A 20257-nucleotide genomic window follows, 5' to 3' on the forward strand; every position below is an offset into this window, starting at 1 on the left:
TGACCATGGGGGCTCAGTATAGTTCTTGAATTCTAAAACCAAGCAAGCAGGTAATCAGATCTCTCTTAGGGAAGATTGGCTTGGCGCTCTAGTTCTTTTTGTTGCTTTCCTCATCTTAAAAAAAACTATTTCTGAATCTCAGCATACTAGCTTTCATGTAAGTAAGATGCATAAATATTGTTCCACAATTGCATTTTGAGCAGGAGTAAAGAAGAAAAAAACGTTGTGTGGTCCTATTATTAAAGAACCTTTGGGATGGATTTCAGTGAAGTATTTATCAATCCATCTATGGAGGCTGCTCACAACACTCTGCTTATCCACTCTTAGGATCATAGAGATTTGCTGGTCTGTTTTTAATAATTTTTAAAATCCTAAAAAATAAGACACTCACTCACTACATGAACTTCATCCTTGTGCTGTGGTGAATGAGACACCAGTCTCCTTGGTATCCAGTAAATTGCTGAACCTGTTGGACATTCTTTTTTTCAAGTAACTGCTAAGTATTTGTTTTTCTTTATTAAAGTCATACAAAGGACCAGCTAGATATATCCAAGTTCTACCTGAGGATATTTGCTAATGCAAAAGTTTCCAAACTGCTCTATTAGCCTAGTGGTGTGTGAGAGTTGCCTGACTGACCAAGTGCCTGCTGTGTGCGTACATACCTGGGAGTAACTGCTGCTGCTGCAGCCTTTGTCAGTGGGAATGCAAAAGGAGAATAAATTTGGGAATCTCTAAAACAGCTTGATTTGGGAAAATAGCAACATAGATTTTAAGGCTCTAGTTTTTCTTTAAAAAAAAACTTTCAGAAAATTCTTTCTCAGAATATGCAGATTAATGGAATGAGCTAAAGGGCTAAAACATTACTTTACTTTGTGTGTTTTATTTTTAAACATGATGTAGGGTGTTAATTGACATTTTTATGAATTAATCCAAATATAATCTTTTAACCCGGAGTTACATTCTTTTATTAGTTTGTCCTTCACAAAACAGTGATCTGTTATCTCTGTGGTTTAATGCACTTGATTGTACTTTATATTTGCAAAGATGAGAGAGAAATGGAAGACTTAATTTTACAGCAGGTAAAAAGGTGTGTTAGACTTCTGCAATATTTCTCAGGGAATAAATAATTTGTTATTAAACTGCTATTTCATGAAACCTCGGTTTGTCTGAGATGATCCGTATCATCATGTATTTATATCTGTGTAAAAATATTGTCCAGGTTATTAAAATGAGGCCCAAGTAAAAGCAGGGAAAAAACCTCCAGGCATTTACATTACATACATATATGCAATTACATCATTTAAACAGCAGTGGCATCACTTGCCACTTATCTTAAGAAATCTTAATTACTACAAATTTCCCAACTCTTCGTCAGTGCCTCCAGTAAATACCTTTCATTATTAATTGACCCTTTCTTGCATATAAGCTTGCCTTCTCCTTGTGGTATTTATCAGCTTATTCTGTTCAGTAGATGTCTGATCGTGTTCTGTTTCTCTAATAGCAAAACTGAAAATACACAGGTTGACATTTTTGAATGCCTGTAAACTACAGTTTATGTACAATTTTTTTTTATTGAGCTTATTGTATGGTGGTAAGAAGCTTATAATGAGTGTTGCTTGTGTTTGTTTTTAAGTAGATTGGAATATTGACAACATGAAGGGAGGAAACCATTTCATGGATACTTTCTATTATTCTTTGTGCTTTAATTCTCATTTTCAGAACAAGTGGACATAGTCATTGACAAAACACACAAATAGGATCATTACACAGAAATAGAATGACCAATTACTGCTTCAAAGTGATTACTTTTAGTCAAAAATACTAAAAGTTATTCTAATTTGTGTATTTTTTGCATTAATAAAGGAGCTATCTTCAATGTACATAGGTATTCCACTGAGATGAATTTTAAAGCACTTGTCAAACTTGTAAGGATTTTTTTAAAAAAAGAAGAAGAAAGGTCACACATTTTATTGTTAATGGAGGGTGTTGATAGAGACTGTCAACACCCTATGCAGCATTAAGCTGTTGCCTTTGATGTGTAGGCAGCACCTTAGGTCCTCGAGAGCTGTCCTGTAAGTGAGTGTCCATATGTTCAGCCCACTCCATGCTCAGAGATCTTGGGCCAGCATCATCCATATGCTACATCACAGACATATGAGGCCACATGCGTGCCATCTGGATTTCTGTTCGTTTGATCTATCTTGTGGTATGCTCTGTTTACTTTAGCAGAAAAATGTTTTTTTCTGCTATTCAAAATTATTCAAAATAATTTGAGGAAAATCTGAGTTTCTAATTCAGTATTTAATTTCATCAGGTGTCTGTTAACAGTTTCTTAAGAAGGGAGAGGAGACAGCAGATTTTCTGGAGCCAAAATGTATTCTAATACTCATGCTAGAAGAGTAAAGCAATGAGTGCTTGAAATAACCTTTATTAGTCAAGAACTCAATTTCCCAATTATGAAGTTCTTCACCTCTCAAATCTGAATGGACTGGGAAGCTTAAGTTACAGGTATATATATTCCCAAGGGGGTCTGTGGGCACCAATTTGCATTCAAGCAGGTGTTGTGGTTCCAGTGAACTGAACACAGGCTCTTTATCTCATAAAACACTTTCTCTGATCAAAACTGATAATAAATCCTCATTTTGTAAGTTAGAAGACAGAGGTAGTTGAAAGAACAGGTTCCCCACAAAAAAATTACTTTTAATTTCCTACTCTCAACATCTTCACACTGACAGTTCACAGCCCTGAATCTTTAAGTATAGATAATCTAATGTTAATGGGCACTTGTAGCCCTCACCAAAAGCCTTCTTACTCACAATGTGGCTCTGCTTTCCAAACTGGAATGATATTTAAGGCACCATTTTTAACAAAGATTTTGTTCAGATGAAGTACACCAAACCCATGACAGAGGCGCTGCTCATCCTGGGTGAACAGGCTTGCCAGGACTATTTCTCCATTTTCTTGGAAGATCTGGGATCTCTGGCAGCAGCAAAACCTGCATACGCATACAGGTAACGCATTTCAAGGATTGCTGGGGTTTGGGCAGCTCCTGCTCAATAATACTATGCTCCTCAATATGTTACAATTCTGTGTCTGCAGAGCTTCTCTTCTTGCTTCCAAGACTCCCCTCCCCCGTTCTGTTTCTTTTCTAAAGCTTTGGCCAAAGCAGGAATTTTCTTTTCCCAGGACAAAGTACCCTGACATTTTTGTATGGTTTATTTTCCTCAGCTGGCTTCCTTGCAGATTTTTTTTTCCAGTGATGATTTGCCCCAATGTCTTTTCTGCCTCCAAGAGAGACTTATTCCGGGTTCAGATCTCAGAGCGACAAAACGTCCATGTGCCCTACTGAAACTTCTCGTACACGTGGCACAGCCACACAACAAATGTCCAAACCATATGCCTTATCATCTTTCTTAGATAGTGCTGGAAGCCTGAGAGCCTCCCCATTGTTTCATCTCTCTCTGGGGGCAGCGTTGGCAAAACGCTGCTTTGGTCCTTGTGACATCTCTCGCCACCTTCTGGCCTGTGGCTGGTGGCTTGCCCGGTGCAAAACAATCTGGAGCATGAATTGCTCCTTGAATCAGTCTTTGAATTGCTAGACCTTTGTCCACAGGCATCTGCCACTTTACTGCGTGGAGGAAGCCCCCCTCTTGGCTCTTGTTCTGACAGGCTGAAAGCTCAGAGCTTATGTAACCTGCAGAGCACAATTTAAACATCAAATTGCTAAAGCTCAGTTAAGAGGAAAAAAAATACTTTTTTGCACATGTGTTCAAAGTCACTATGTGTAAAGCCTGATCAAGAGAAAGCAGTTAATTTACAAAGATAGTGCCGTAAGCAACAGAAATAGCAGCCCATTGTTTATTTACTACAGCTTTTAGCACACTGGAGGAGTTGTTTGCTGATGGCACTGTCTGTAGTACATGGAGACAAAGTGGGAACTGCAAGTTACCAATCTAAGAACCACCCTCCATTTTCCCAAAGTTGCCCTCTTTTTATCTTGAACTGTGAACAAAGCACCATTTCATTTTATGCACACGTTTTACTAGGGAAGAGCTTGCAAAGAACATCAGGGTGCTTGAGATAAGATTTATGATTTTTAAGAGCTAGCTTTTATGTCCTAGACAAAACAGATCTGTCAAGCTGTTCTAGGTTAACAGCAAAGATCTTTTTTAGGATCAATGGCTCTGGATTCTCTCTAAAAACCAAGATGGAGACTGCCTCTGTTCTGAAGAGTTTTACAGTTGAGTTCCTTGATATTGTGACTAGGTCTTTTTTTTCACATTCCCTAAAGATTCCTTAATTTATTAGGAATGAAGCTCTAATTCATCCACTGAAGTAGCTTAGAGATTCAAGACCTACAAAAACAAATGAGGAGTAGGCAGGTGGTGCTGGAAATCCAGGGGTATGTTCTTTGTTGTTGTCAAATGTATACATTATGTGACAAGTCAAATAATGCATTATGTTAAAACATTAAGAATTAAAAGAATGTACACTGCATTTTACACTACTATTGGATTGTTCTTTACAACTGCCTGAAAATATTGTTTGTTGCAAAGTAAATATATAGACTGAATTTGTTCACAAAGTCACCTCCTTTTATTCAAACCAAATATAAGAAAACACTTGGAACAGTGGGTAAAAATGTGGAGAAATAGTTGTGGTTTTGCTTAAAAAAATCACATTTTCAGATATCACTTTTCAATAAGTAATGTACAATTGCAATAACACTTTTGGTGTATAAATTTTGTCTAGTTACATTTATTTCCTACCTTAAAATTCTAATGTCCAGTTTAACACCTGAATTAGTGCATGCTCTTTTACTAGCATCCTTGCCATCAGCTCATTCATCTCATATTGAAGACCCTTTCTTCCACAACAGGAGCTTGTATGCCAAAGCTAAACCTGAAGAAAGGCTTGCTTGCCATAAAGCTTTCCTACTTTCCCCATTTTATCAGTTGGTCTAGTAAAAGATGTCAGCTCTTCCCTGTAAGCTTGGCAAAACCAAGCTGGTAACCCATAAGAGAGGGAAGTCTTCTCACTAGTAGTCAGCTTGGTTCAGCTACAGTTCATCAACATAGTTACAAACCACACCCCACAACCGGCAGAATAATGTTGTTGCCTTATATTGTTTGAATAAGGAATGAAAGTCAAGTCATATATGATTTTACTAGTATTTCTTTTACCCAGTACAGGCCCAGGACCTTTGCCTTGTTTGCAGTGCAGTATCAAAAGTGAACAGGATCGATGCTGTCTGGAGCAGGAATTCACTAGAACTGGTAACTAACACTGTTTGTTTAGCTTGAGTGGGAATTTAAAGGCTAAACAAAACTGTGGCAGCAAGCAGGGCCTAAGTAAGCCTTACCAACACAAATTACTCTTTTCCTGTGGACTGAAGCGATGCCAGTGCACTCGCCTTTTGGGAAGATAGTTTTAGTACAGCAGAGTACTTGCTGTATGTTCAGAAGGAGGAGGAGAAAAAAAGAGGAAATTTGCCTGACTACTATGATCAAATGATTGCAAGTGATAGTATTAGGCCGGTTGATGTAATTGCCTCTGAAAACACGTACCTTCAAGGTAACGTGTAGACGCTGAGCAAACACGTACTGCCAGAGCCTTGCTCTGCGGAGAAAACACTGTGTACTCGAGCCATACTGCGTGGAAGCGCCGTTGTGCCGTTACACAGGGCCGAGCTTGGTGCAGCTAAGCTTCCTCAGCGTTGGCTAAGCGCAATTACAGACCACTGGATCTATGCTTCCAGAGCGAACGCTGCAAAGCTTTCTTCAGTTCAGGGAGGCTGGAGCGAATTCTGCGGGCAAAGCCCACGACGTGCCTGTGCGTCGCTGGGGTATTGTGGAAGCATCCCTGTACGCGCGGAGCGCCTCTGGACCAGGCTCGGCCTTCGCAGGGCGGCAGGCAGCGCGCCTCGGTGGCCGCCTCCCCCCCACTTCGCTCCTCCCCGCCAGCCTCCCGCCGGCCGCGGCGCGGGGCGGGGCCCAACGGCCGCGGGGCGGGGCCCAACGGCCGCGGGGCGGGGCCCAACGGCCGCGGGGCGGGGCCCAACGGCCGCGGGGCGGGGCCCAACGGCCGCGGGGCGGGGCCCAACGGCCGCGGGGCGGCGCGGGGCGGGGCCCAACGGCCGCGGGGCGGGGCCCAACGGCCATGGCGCGGCGGGAGGTGGCCGCGGCGGCGGCCGTGGAGGAGTACGCGGAGTACCGCAGGTGAGGGCTGCCCGGCGGCGCGGCTCCTGGTGAGGGAAGGACAGCTCCGTATTTAGCGAGCGATCTGTTTGCTCTTTTCTGCTTCCCAGACTTGCTTGTGGAATACTAAGGACCCTTATGAATCTTGTGGAGGTGTTCATGCTTGAGACTGCTTTTCTCCAAGGAACGTTTTTTTTTTGTTTGTTTGTATTTTGCCCTTTTTTTTTTTTAATTGGCCTGAGACAGCTAGGAAACAGAGTCAAGCTTTTGGCATGTATCTCCTTTATAGCTAGCTTCTGAAAACTCATTTGCTAAATGTCAGCAATCAAGTGAAGCTTGCGAGTGAAACAACACGCCAGTTTCCCATGTTCAGGCCTGTTCGTGCACATGCCTGCACACGTGGGTGCACTTTCTGTGTGGAATAGTGCAAGAGGATAATCTGCCACCTGTATTACTTTTCAAGAAATACAGGCTTTTGTGTATATTTGGTTGTGTGTAAGTACGTGCTGCTTGTGCTCTGATATTTTTGCTAATCTAGTTGAAGAGTTTATCTGAAGCAAAAATAAACATGAACTCAATTGTTATATACTGAAATGTATATAACAATTAAATGTATATAACTTAGCTTAAGAAATTTAGCTTTAAAAAGCCTTATTAAAGCATCAGAGATGCACATGCTCGTATTTCTTACATAAGTATTTATACATTGATTCCCAACAGTGAAGATAGATAAGTATCAACTTCACTGATGCATGCAAATGATGATAATATATTGAAATATTATTCTGGTGTTGTACAGCACTGATAATGTACAAATGCACAGAATACATTAGAATCACTCGTGTTAGATATATTTTCATACACCTAACAAACGATAACTGAAAATTTACGAGCATCACTGAACTAACCTCCAGTTATGTGCTGCAATTAAGTATGAATCATATTTTACAGATTTTTACTTACTCTCTTCAATTGTTTTTGTAAATATAGAATTTGAATGTTGCTCCAATTGAGTCCCAGCTGTCCACTAACTTTGAATTTGAATGTAATGATACTTTAAACAAATGGGCCTGTCAGAAGTGTGGGATACAGCTATAATTGACATAATTTACAGAAACTAACAGAGTCTTCTTGCAAGCTGGAGGATAACTTGGAGGTATTTGTTTCTTTGATAGCAGTTTGTTTCTTACTTCCAGGTGAATATTCTTACTCAGAGTAGACTCAGATTAAATAATTTGATAGAAGTTTGCAGTACAGACATGTAGATGGGTGAAATGACTGGTCAGAGATCAGGCTGGTTGTACAACTTGTGGTGGCCATGTCTTTTTCTGCAGTATGAAAAGAAGCTTGATAATTTGCTTTGTTTTTGTTTTTTTTTTCTTTTTTCTTACAACCCCCGTTGAGAGTATTTTCAAATGTCAGAGCAAATTTATTAAAAGCTTTGTTCAAATAATTTGACTAAAATGAGTTATGGCTCCCTTAAATATATGTCTCCAGTTTTTAGCATTGTTTACTCCTTTGCTGTTATGTATTGGTTGTAAAAAATAGCTTGAGAAGTCAGCTTTATTTTTTTTTTAATGATATGCTTATAGAATCGTAGGTGATGATGATGGAGGAAAGCTCTTTACTCCAGAGGAATACGAAGAATACAAAAGAAAAGTATTACCAATTCGATTAAAGAACAGGTTGTATGTGAGCTGGAGATCACCGACTGGCATGGACTGTAAACTTGTGGGGCCAGAGACACTGTGCTTTTGTACCCATCGGTAGGATTCTTTTCTTTTTTTTCTTTTTTTTTTTTTTTTCCTATGGATGTATTTTTAAATTAGAGAAATATAATTTCCAGATATGTTACAGTACAGTATAGGGAAGTTAATATAAGGTCAAAGAATTTTAAAAATTGAGCTTTAAATTGTAAGAAAAGTTCTTAAATACAAATCTCAAGTTTTTCAAGATCAGTAAAATTTTGTAGTCTTCGGTAAATTCAGCTTAAAATTTAATGTGTGAGCTATTGTAGACCAGAAAGAAACTGATAGTGCTCAGTTTGAAATACATCATCTGTGTTCGTATTATGTATGAATGTAAAAGCACCTGATGTTGTGAATCTAATTGAACATTAATAATTAATTCTTAAGATAATTAAAGGCATTTCAAGACAGAACTTGTAAGCTAAATTACAAGCCTTTAGGTTAGTCTTGTGATACATACTAACACAGTTATAAAAGTCATTATTTTTGTCTGTTTTAGATACAAACAACACAAAACAGACTATGAAGTGATTCCAAAAGATCGTCCTATTTGTGTGCCTTGTAGAGTAAGCCGTTGTCAGTGCCAGTCATATCACTATGTTCCTCTGAATGGCACACAGCCCATTCGTTGTAGATGCAAACATTTTGCTGATCAACACAGTGCAGCACCTGGATTTTCCTGTAACTCTTGTAAGTTGCTTATATGGCTGCAGCATTCCTTACAGTAAACCTAACAGGAATAACAATTTAGAGTCTGCATTTAAGGATCTGTATCTGCTGCACTTGTCATTGATGTATATTTTGGCCATTTGTGGAAGGATAAGAAATGGGAAGGAAGATATGGTCTTTGGCTTTGAAAGGTTTAGAAGAGCATTCTTAGTTTCCCAAATTCTTCAAAGGAGCATAAGTTTCCTGATTGATTAGGTTAGGAACATATGGAGACCAGCCACCTAAAGTTAGGCAGCATGGAAACACCCTGTTTGTAGTTTGTCACTTCCATTGGTGCATACACATGACTTTTCTACTTGAACTTGGTAGTTGGAGAGAGAAAAGTGTTAATCTCAATTCCTCTATTGTCTAGTTGAATATAATGTTAACATATTTTTATAACTTTTCTCAGCTCAATAGGAAGCAGCACTCTGTTCCCAAATAGTGCTATTGTTAACATGCTTAAAAAAAAAAAAAGCAGATTTCAAATCTATAGGTTGTGTATCCAGAAGTGCAAAGGGTAAAGAGTTTTCAAGCAAAAAGTTTGTGTGGGAAAAATCCTTCTTTGAATTAAGAAGAAACTTTTTGCCTCAGTTGGTCAAGGTTACTGTACTAAAATAGCAGTAATTATTAACCATAGAAATTAAATAATACATAATGTTGGGTTTTTTTGAAACTTTGAGTTACATAAGCTGAAGTTTTTTTGTTAGCGTGCTCTACTATTAGTAAATTTCTTTCATGAAGTCTCTCATACAGAAAAATAATAAACAGCTTTTGCTGGATGAAAAGAGAATAATATCCAACAGAATAATACATAAAATATGACAGCCTTTCAAAAATTTGCTCTAAGTGGTATATGAGAGAGTCTTAAATGTGTAATTGGATGATTCAAATGGAACCCATAGAACACACTGTTTTTAATAATCATTTACATTATGCATAGCAATTTTTCTAGTGTTTCTCAAAATACCTGACACTTGAGGGCTGCAAAGCCTATATAGAGGAATGCCAGGACTCACTTCACTTCTGGAATTGTATCATTTTAGTCTACTGGTATTAGTTTAACTCAGTGTTGTGTAAGTCTAATGGAATAAGTAAATTAGAGATGTAATCTTTCTATAATCGATGTGATATTGCAGTTTCACAATATATATTGTATGTACTCTATTTTGTATCTAAATAGAAAGGAGAGTTTTATTAGTGAGGCGTAACTCCAAAAAAATTTCTGTGTAACTCTGCAAAATGAACTGTAACAAGGAGCTGGAAGCAGGTCACAGATTGGTAATATAAAGTAATTTGAATAATGAAACTTGCAAAACCAATTCCTCAATTTCTTGTTCACATTATTGCTCCAGTAGGGCTCTGATGATGTTTTAGTCTTGCCTGTAGTTGGGACAGATGTATCACTTCACTCTGTTTCTGAATGTCTCATTTTTATAACTGTATCAATTGTATCTGGTGGCTATATATCCTTAAAATAATCTGAAAGCCAGTGTAATGGTACTGCTATGTCAAACCTATTTTGTTGTTACCACAGTCACTGTTAACTACCAGGATCATTTTGCTAATTTTTAAGATGTCTATGTTATGTGATTTTTTTCATAAATGGGGATTAGAAACAATCTGGCCTTACAGCATTAACACTTGTTATAGATTTGGAGGTAATCCTGACAGAATTCTGATAGCTTATCTTCTCTAGCCAATGACATTTTTTTGTTATTGTTGTTTTTTATTTTTATTGTTGTTTTGTTATCGTAAGTCAGATGTTGGAGTAGGCTATTCAGAGATGCTGTGGAATCTCCATCCTTGAAGATATTCTGAACTCGTCTGGATGAGACCTTTAGCATTCCTCTCTAATTTTGCTCTACTTCTAGCAAGGAGTTGGACCAGATTACCTCCAGAGGTCCCTTCTAACTTTTAATTATTTCATGATTCTGTTTTTTCCATAATGCCAACATCACTATGAGAGACGCGTATAATAATTTCAGAGTTCCTCTCTCGCGATTTCTGTATGAACCAAAGAGGAAAATCAGCAAAAGTTAAAAGGAAGTTGTAACACTGAATAATAAAATGAGAGAGTCTTGAATGTTAGGATGTTTCCAGGTTCAAGAGTTCATACACAAATATTTTGGTTTTGTATCCCCCCCCTCATTGTATTTGAAGATCAATCAGTATTCTTGCTTTAAAGAGAAGGCAATAACTTGAAGGAAAGAACTTATTTTTTTTGAGTTAGATGTTGAATCCCCATGTCAAACTTGCAAAATGATTTGCAATTTTGAAGGGTCAGATCTTGTCACTGATCGACAGAACCATTCAGCATCCCAGATACACCAGTCCTCCTGCTGGTTACTGTACAGGTACTGTGTGCTGCTGTGACTCATCTGATTCTTTGCCTGTTTTGTGAAATAACTAGAGTAATTTGGCATGAAAGATGAGAGATAACTATTGTTGTCAGTCCCTAAAGCAGTGGATTTTACTCACAAGTTGTTAGCTAAACGGCCTCTACCTTGTTGATTTTCCTTGATCAAATGTGAGAACAAAATATATAATCATTACAATAGCTGGTCCCACCGCAGGACTGATTCCAAGAATAGAATTCAGATTTGTAGTTCCCATGATCAAATCCCTACATTCATCCTTTCTCCTGTCTTACAAAGCATTTTCATACCACAGTGAAAAACACTATAAAAGGCTCCAGCAATGACAGCTGATTGCTTTGCCAGAGTCACATATGAATTTCCAACTAGGAAGCTGACTAGATGCTTTTGTAGTGCAAGATCTCTTTAGTTCTTGACACGATCAATTTAGGGAAACAACTTTGCCAGCTGTGAAGTATATATTTCATTATTATCTCATTCATAATACTTATTTATGTTTTAATTAGGTTCCAAATGCTTGGGATTTCATAGTAGCTTTACCTGTGGATGTGGTCAGCCAACATATGCCCATGAAACAGTAGTAGAAACTAAAGAAGAGCGATTAGCCCAAAGAAGGCCTGTGGGGCAGGATGTTCCTTATGCTGCTATGGGAGGATTGACTGGTTTTAGTTCACTAGCAGAAGGCTACATGAGACTTGATGACAGTGGAATAGGTAAGTGTGGTTGACCTGGGATGAAATTTCAATTCTCAGGCTACTTATTTTTGAAAAATAATAATCCAACATAGACTTTAAAAGTTGGGAGGCAAACTGGGTCAATGGGAGCAGGACATAAAAACACAGACTTTTTTTTATTATTTTATTTTCTGAGATCCTATGGTCTGAAGAAATGACTGTGGCTGTCTTATCCAACTTGCTGGAGCAAATTCTTCAAAAAACTGTTTTGTTGATAATTCAGGTATTAAGCCTAGTAGCTTCTGGATGAATTGCTCCAGAGTTGGAAAGAACTGTATAATTTCTGTGTTTTTCTTAATACATCCACTTTATACCTATGTTAATCCTTCTACCCTAATACTGCCCTGAGATTTCTTTGATTATACAGCTCCTACATTTTTTTCAGAATTCATGGATTCTAGGATTCTATTTTTCCTCCTTCTGTGGTAAGTACAAGTCACATAGTTTATTCTTAGATGCAGAACTCTGCAGTAAGGTACACTAAAATGCATGCTGCCTTATAGTACCTATCTACCAAATAGTTGAGGTTGCTCTGTATAACTGATACACCCTTTTTGTTTACCATTCAACAATTTTGTATGCCATCTGCAAACTTCACTGAGAGTATTTTTTTTATAGGTCACAACACTGGGCCAAAAACTGGTTCCCTGCAGAAACTTCCTGGGAATAATCACAGTTGATAATTGCTCCGTATAGGAATTAAATTTTGTTGTGTCGTCCAATTTTTTTTCATTACTGATTTCAAGTTTGCTGTCTAGCAAGCTTAGATATGATTCTTTTTTTCCAGTGAAAGGCGCATTTTAACTGGAATTTGAAAATGATTTCTTAAGTAAACTCTCAATTAATAACTGTTAAGCATTTAAAAAGAAAAGAAAGAGGTCATTTGTAAAACTTTGTCATCTGCATTAGCGGGTCTTGATACCTCTGCTGCTCTATGGTTCTGTGTCATGTAGTAATGAACTGATTTTATCCTGAAATACTGTTTATTATTGCTGTGTACTCATTTTATTATTTCTTATTAACACTAGTTTCCTTGACCTGTCTGAAGTTCAGAAACTGTAGCATAGCAATTGTAAATAAAGAATCAGATTTTTTTCATTTCTTTTGAAGCCATCCTCTGAAATGTTTTTCTTAACTCAGATTTATTTGGTCTGCACTCGGTGTTATTGATTTGAATCGGTAACCTTGTTTTGACCCCATCATGTATGTTTTAAATACATTTTGTGAAGCTAAGTATTGCTTTCGATCAACTTATTTTTCTAATAGGGGCTCCTTCCGCTGAATTTTTAGAAACTTCTCTTGCCAACATGGATCATCCATTCCTAAGAGCATTTGAAAGACCTTCTACTTCTGCTCAAACCAGCTCACTGATAACAGGTGTTGTATTAGTATTGTTTTATTATGATGAATATATCACATAAAATTAGTATTTTCATTTATGAATTAAAGGATATTTAAGGGTAAAATCAAGTTAAAAATTAAAATGAATATTGAAGCCTAGTTATCTAAAAAGTTAGGATAGCATTTCTGCACTTCAGGTGCTTAAAATAACTGTTCTATTATTGCTTGTTATTTTGGTAATGGTATGCTTTTTAGCTTAAATACATTTTTTCCTTGCATTTGATACTGTCATCATCAATAGTATCACTTATTCATTGGATCATTTTTTAAATTTTTTTATTCCAACTAAAAGCTCAACATAACTAAATCCATAGTACATATATGTACACACACACGCGTATCTATATAATGTATGCACACGCACATATGTATGCTTGTGCACACACTCTCATTACAATCCTGTGAAACTACCTGCTGTCAGAAAGTCTTTTCAGCATGTAATTAAGGGTCAGTTATACTTGTTTCATTTTATATCCCTCATTTAGTATAACTGTTTAGCAATTAACATTACTGATGATCTCCTCCAAGGCTAATTGTGTTAATTATGAGCCTATACTCTTTAGTCCTAATTATTAGAGTTTATTACTTACCTTTAATGTTTTTTACTACGTCTGGTGTGAGTTCTCATTTTTAATGTATTTTTCCAAATGTAAAATATAACAAATGGAATAGTAAGTAACATTTATATGAATGTTCTTTTCCTTCAGGTGGTTCTAATGCTACAATGCAAGTATCTCCTGAAAGGCGTTCAGAAGATGATGACATGGCTTATTTTGAAAAACGTTATCAGGAAAGGGCAAGTCATTGCGTTTATTGCTTGATGATTTATTGCATGGCTAAGGAAGATAAACATATGATTCAAGTGGCCCATAAATGCATTGTATTATTTCTTTTCTTCCTGAGAAAACACTAGCATCTTAAAATGAAATTTGCAATACAATTATATGGTATTGTAGGATTTTAGAGGCCAGTCATGTCTGGTGTAGTATTTGCCTTATCTGGGTAGATTTTTATTAAGTTAAATTTCCATTACAATAAAACAAAATATTTTACTATGTGACAAAAACTCAAACAAAATAGACTCTCAGAAAATTCCCTTTAACATGTATGTTTGCTGCCCTTATACACAAAACTTTATCATGCTCTTTTGTTTAGGGAGATCTGCACTGGGCTAAATTTGGTGCTTCTTTCTTGGACGATCAGGATCACCATCTTAGAAGTACCTCCTCCACTCTGTCGATTTTACTGATTAAATGCCCTACAATGTGCATTATTTAGGATGAAATAGCTCTTTTTTCCCCACATTTTGCTTAGCTTCACCATCTCAGCTGGAAGTATGTCTTCACTATTAATGAATTGCAAGGCAATATTGCACAACTAACCCGGTTATAAAAGCTTGAAGTGACAATAGGTTGCAAATACAGTATCAGTTTATAGTGTGTGTGGTGGAAGCGTTACTATTAAATCCAAATTACTTTTCTTTTTTCCTCAAAGATTTTATTTCCTTTGCAAATGGTAGGAATTTCAGATACTCACATCAAGCCTCCAAATATGGAAAAAAATTAAATAATTGCTGTGTAGATCAACAACAGAATTGCTGAGTAGTGTGTTCATCTGTAGGTGTCCAAATCAGAAGAGGAGCCTTACTTCCTTCTGACACTGTTTTATAGCAAAAAAAAATTTATAACATTCTTTTTTTCTTGCATATTTGATGTGTATAAGATATCTTATGATGTGAATCCTTTTTATGTAGTTGCTGTAAATAGTATTTTGTTGACTTACATAATGATACTTGAACTGTTGCTTCTAAATTAACAGTTATATTATTCTTGTTTGACTTTAAACTACATCGCACTACAAGATGGCAGAATTAAATGTATGTATATTGGTAGACCATACTGTGCTGTAAGAACTTTTTGTGTAGAAAAACCTTTTAAAAGGAAGGAATGATTCTGTGGGTCAGCAAGTAGCACTGAGATGTAGGTTTAGCATCTATCTCAGCAACAAGTTTCCATTGCGAATGCTAGTTAGTCTAACGGTATCTGTTACACATCTGTAATAAAACTTCTTTAATTTTCATTGACATAAAGATAGAATCAGGAACATCTGTGAAGCACTTTGGCCTTGAGGGTTGCATAAATTGCTAAACTGTCATTATCAGAGATAAAGGCAGCCCTGGCCTGAATAAGGGAGGAGCTGCAGAGATATGCAGGTGTTCTTTTGTCACATAATACACAAGTGAGCACTGCTAGACTGGGCTAAGAAGGATCTGTAGCACAGTCTATCCCGTAAGTCACTGATAAATTTGTGATTGGTTATAGGTGGTCAACATTGCAGTATTAGTCTACTTACAAATTAATACTTGAACCATTGTTATATCTTTGTTTGTTTGTTACAGCTGAAAAAGGAGAAGGCTGCTAAACAGAAAGAGAAAAGCCCAGTGCAGTCAAAGAAGCCATGAGATTAATGAAAACATTATTATATAGCAGAGTACGATTTATCATTATATTGAAGTGTATTTCTCAATGTAATTGTTTGCATACTTTCATTTCTTCATTTCTTTATTCCACTCAATAAATTCTGTATTCTACAGAACTATTATTTAAGCTCTGAAAGTCTAAGTGTACATTTAAGTGTTACAGTTTAATAAGGCAAGTAAATACTTTATGAAACAAATGTCATAAAAATCCAGTAGGGCATAAAGTCCTTACTGATCTTGTTCGTGTGTTTTTACTTGGTGGGGTTTGTTATTTTTATTAACATTGACATTTCAATCTTTTCTTTAAATCTTTTTTTTCCTGTTGGCTTCATCTCCTTTGCATGAAATTCAAACATACCTTCCTTCTGTCTCACTTCTGCAGGCTTTGTTCTTGCCAACATGTAATTTTGTTTTTTTTTTTGATGGTTTTTTTTTTTTTTTTTTGTTTTTACACTTGACATTCTGTATGCTGATAACCTCATTTCTATGCATAGTTATTAGCTATTAGTATGCTTTATCCCAAACCTCTCTAACAGTACTGTCCTCCATATCCTGTTTGGCACTGTTCATAGCAGTGATTGCCTAGTTCTATTACACTAAATTTTTGAGCACATTATGTAGAAATTGAAATACTATTTATTGCACATAAAGAAACAATCATATATCCCGTTTGATATAAACTTCTTTACCTAATGGAGTCTTTTGTATCATGTCCAGTCTAACGCAGTCTGAGAGTCCCTCAAGACATGCTGCAGAGCTCTGAATATGCACAAAGAAAATTAAAGAACCTCTCATCTTGAGGGACTCACAGTTTGTATTGAATTGGACGTGATAAAAAAGAAAGGTAGTGGAGAGAAAAATGTAAACTTTGGTAAATTTACATGGTGTTTTATATCTGGGAAGCAGCATGGAAAGAACTTAGTGCAGAATACCTGGCTGAGGCTCCAATGTGGGTGGAAGTAGGGGGGCAAAAGCAGACGCAGAGTTAACTTTGCTGGGCTCCCTTGAAAATGCACAGAGAGGTGTAAGCCAATTTGCCCTTAAAAATACTTGAAGATGCCTCTAGATTCAAGACTTTCCAGGTGGTTGGTGTGTACTGTGCCTTTAGAGCAAGAGCTGGGAGAAGCTCGCAAAGCTTTGCTTCCTGTCATAGACGCTGATGCCACTGGGATACCTGCACGTGCCTGAGAGGCAGAGGAAACAATGCAGAGTTGAATGAATTGGGAAGGAAAGTTTTGGGGAGTCTAAGAGTCACAGAGAGACTGATAGAGGTGGCTGGAATCTGAGTGAGAAGGAGATACAGGCTAGTCTGCCCAAATTAAAATGTGAATAAATGTTATTTACCTCCTTACTTTGATATTGCTAATAACAGTATAACTAAATCACAGGGGTTAATCTGTTACCTTAAATTAAATGCCAAACTGTCTACTGAATGTTTAAAATGTACTTTTACCATCAAAATCTACCCTATTACATAGTGCTTTAATAAATAAAAACATTAATTTGAGCTCCCTCCACTGGTTTTAATAAGCAATTGTTGCTATAGATCCACACATTACTCTCAGAAGTAAATAGGGATTTCAGAACAAGATCACAACAAACTGAAAAATGTAAATAATGTTTGTAAATAAAAATACATGAAAATAATTTGATTATATTCCTCAACGAGATTATTACAAACCAAATAGGAACAGTTTATTCTAATAATTTTATGGCTCCCTTTCTTCCCTGACACCCCCTTCCTCCCCATGGCTGCATTCATTAGGAAAGGCAGTTCCAGAAATGTATGTGGTACCTTGCAGCAAAATATTGTTATAGTCAGGGACCATAGTAGTTTCTTCTTTCAGTTTACAAACAATTTATATTTTTGGGTTTTTTTTACACTGATAACATGGTTTTATTTTTGGGAAATAAAATTTCAATAAAAGCACAGTAAGTTGAGTTAATCAAGTACATGCTTGGCAGTTACATTTGCTGTGCCAAATTCAGTGTTATTAAACTATACTTTGTTAAGAACTGTTTTTATCAAAGTTTTGTGCTTAATTTTATTTAAAGTTTCCATTTGTATGATACTTGAAATAAATGTAACTTTTTTTTTTTTTTTTTTTTTTAATGATGCTTCCTAAGCTGAAAAAATGTGAGGCCATAAAAATACCAAGTGCATTAGATGTTGCTTAGGAGTTCTGATCACTTTTCACTTCTGTTGATGAGCTTTTAAGTAAAAATTAAACTCAGTTTATTACTAGAAGGTGTACATGCATACTTCTTGGTACACATGTATCTTTTGCAGAATTTTTAGTATGTATACAATTTACATGAAAATACAGGTGCAAAATATTTCAGACTTTTGCTTGCTCTAAAAAGTTGAGATTATTGTCTAAGGTAAAATTTGCCTATGTAACTGAAATGACCCTTATTTAAAGTAACCAAACAAATTATAAAAAAAAATTCATGATCAAAATTGCAACCTTAGCAGAGACAAGATGCTATGTTTGCCATTAACTGCAATCACTAAATAAAGCGTTCAGTTTAAATTGAACCTGTTTATGTTTTTTTTTTTCCTAAGAGAAGTTGTGAACTTTGAACATAGAACAGAGAAGAACATACAACACAAGAGAGAAGTTATCAGTTCATCTGTATGATTTATGTGCGGGCATGTATCTGTCCTGTCATTCAGCTAGACACATTAACCATTTCTGACTGTAATCCCAAGGGCTCTGGCACGTGAGAAATCGCATATTGTGTAACTGTAAGTCTTAGGCAACACTTAAGTCCTTTTCATTTTAAAATAGTTGGCCTTCATATCAATATTTTGTTATTATAGTTATATGCTTTGTGTGTGGAACACTGTTGTTTTGCTAATTTTAATCATCCTGTGAAAGAGTGTATATGTAATATGGGTATTTACAGTAGAGAACTGATGATTAATCCTACATGAAGGGTAAGGGGAGCGTTCTGATTTTATGCTTCTCTGATACTAAATATAAAATGCATGTGTCTCTTTCTCAGGTTTGGAAAGATGGGGAATGTGTGAATTCACACCCAGTAATGGTATCAGTTCAGAATTACTTTGTCAAGTTGTCAGTATCTTTAAAGCATGCTATGCATATTGAAAGGTTTGCAGGTCTTTAGAGCCTGTAGTGGTAATTTTTATAGCCATCGAGGTCTAGAAGGTAAGACAATAATAAGTAATTTTTTATTAATTCATAAAATATAACTAAAAAAATAAACAAGTTTTCCAGTCTAAAAGACTCTACTGCTTCTTTTTTAATAAAAGATACTACTCCTGTCTGGAAGCCTACTGTGGTTTTAGAGTCCTTAACATTTGTCTCTGGTAAAATAACTGGTTGCTTGGGCAGAGAGTATTTGGTTGGACAGCAGCAGGAGTTACGTTAAACTGCTTTCAGTTCTAATTTTGCTTTAGCTGTAAATGTGCTGTAGTGTTATTAAATAAAAGAGCACCACCTAGTATTATAATTTCAAAAGCTGGAAGAAATGTACGTACACAGGGTCTGAGTGAAGGACCCACTTTAACCGGTCGGCGCGAAGACGCGAGGACAGTGCCCTCGCCATGCTGCAGCGCCGACGGCCTAGGGAAAGACGCACGCTGCGAGGCTGCAGGCAGAGCCTGCGTGGGCAGCGACCTGGCTTATTGCCGAAATGATCTTACTAGGGAAGGTCCCAAACTACACCATCAGCAGGTCACTCGTGCACTCGGCTCGCGCCCCGGGAGCACGGTGAGGGGCGGCGCGCTGCTGCGGGGTGCAGCCCGAGCACGGCGTCCCCCGGCCTGGGCCTCCCGATATTAAGTAATAACCCGCAATCCCCCACCCGCGCGGCCGCGCCGCTGGAGGAGCGGGGCTCCCGCCGCTGCCGCCGCCGGGGCTCCCGCCGGGCGCCCCGCGCCGCCCCCCGGCCGCGGCCTGCGCCGCCCTCGGCGGGAGCGCGGGGCGCATGCGCAGGGCGGGAGCGCGGCAGCGGCGCGAGCACGTGCGGCCGAGGCGCGCGGCCGCCCTGCCCGCGCCAGGGAGCGGGAGCCCTTGGCCGCCCCCGGGGCTCCCCGCGGCCCTCTGCCCGGCGCCGTTGCGGCGTTAAAAACTCCCGCCTCCGCCCGCGCTGCCGGCTGCGTGCTGGGGGGGCGGCTGGGGAGGCCCTCGGGTGGCCCCGAGGCAGGTCGAGGCCGGCGCCGCTCGCCGCGGGCGGTTCTGTCAGGTCTGAGCGCTCCAGAGCTGCCGGTGAGGTCTGAGGAGCGGCCGCGTCTTTCTGTTTCAGCAGGAAAGTTCTGATAAGCGGGTGTGTGTGTAAAATTATACCATTTAATGCCTGTGTGTACTCTGTCGGTTTTTGCACTAGTGTCCTCTTTGTGCTCTGGTTCTTCTCAGCTTGAGTAGCCAAAACAGATGACAGTAATAAGGTTATTTATTATTATTTACTTATTATTATTTAGTTATTATTATTATTATTTACTTATTATTATTTACTTATTATTATTATTATTAATATTATTATTTACTTATTATATAACAAACCTACCACATTTTAACAGGATTTTTAGCTAAAGAAACTAATGCCCCTCTGTTGGAAGGTAGAGGACCTGAGAAACTTGGAGATT

General features: G+C 37.9%; 1 protein-coding gene across 1 annotated transcript; it reads left to right on the forward strand.

Annotated features, from left to right (window-relative positions):
* The first annotated feature begins 6159 nt into the window (after positions 1-6159).
* Positions 6160-15728, forward strand: FAM221A (family with sequence similarity 221 member A). The gene is made up of 7 exons (XM_062567808.1): positions 6160-6218; positions 7790-7963; positions 8445-8635; positions 11538-11744; positions 13032-13142; positions 13874-13962; positions 15565-15728. The coding sequence occupies exons 1-7, from the start codon at positions 6160-6162 to the stop codon at positions 15625-15627; spliced, it is 894 nt and encodes a 297-aa protein (XP_062423792.1). The 3' UTR covers positions 15628-15728.
* Positions 15729-20257: the final 4529 nt, after the last annotated feature.

This window comes from Rhea pennata, chromosome 2 (genome assembly GCF_028389875.1).
Source record: "Rhea pennata isolate bPtePen1 chromosome 2, bPtePen1.pri, whole genome shotgun sequence".
Lineage (NCBI taxonomy): Eukaryota > Metazoa > Chordata > Aves > Rheiformes > Rheidae > Rhea > Rhea pennata.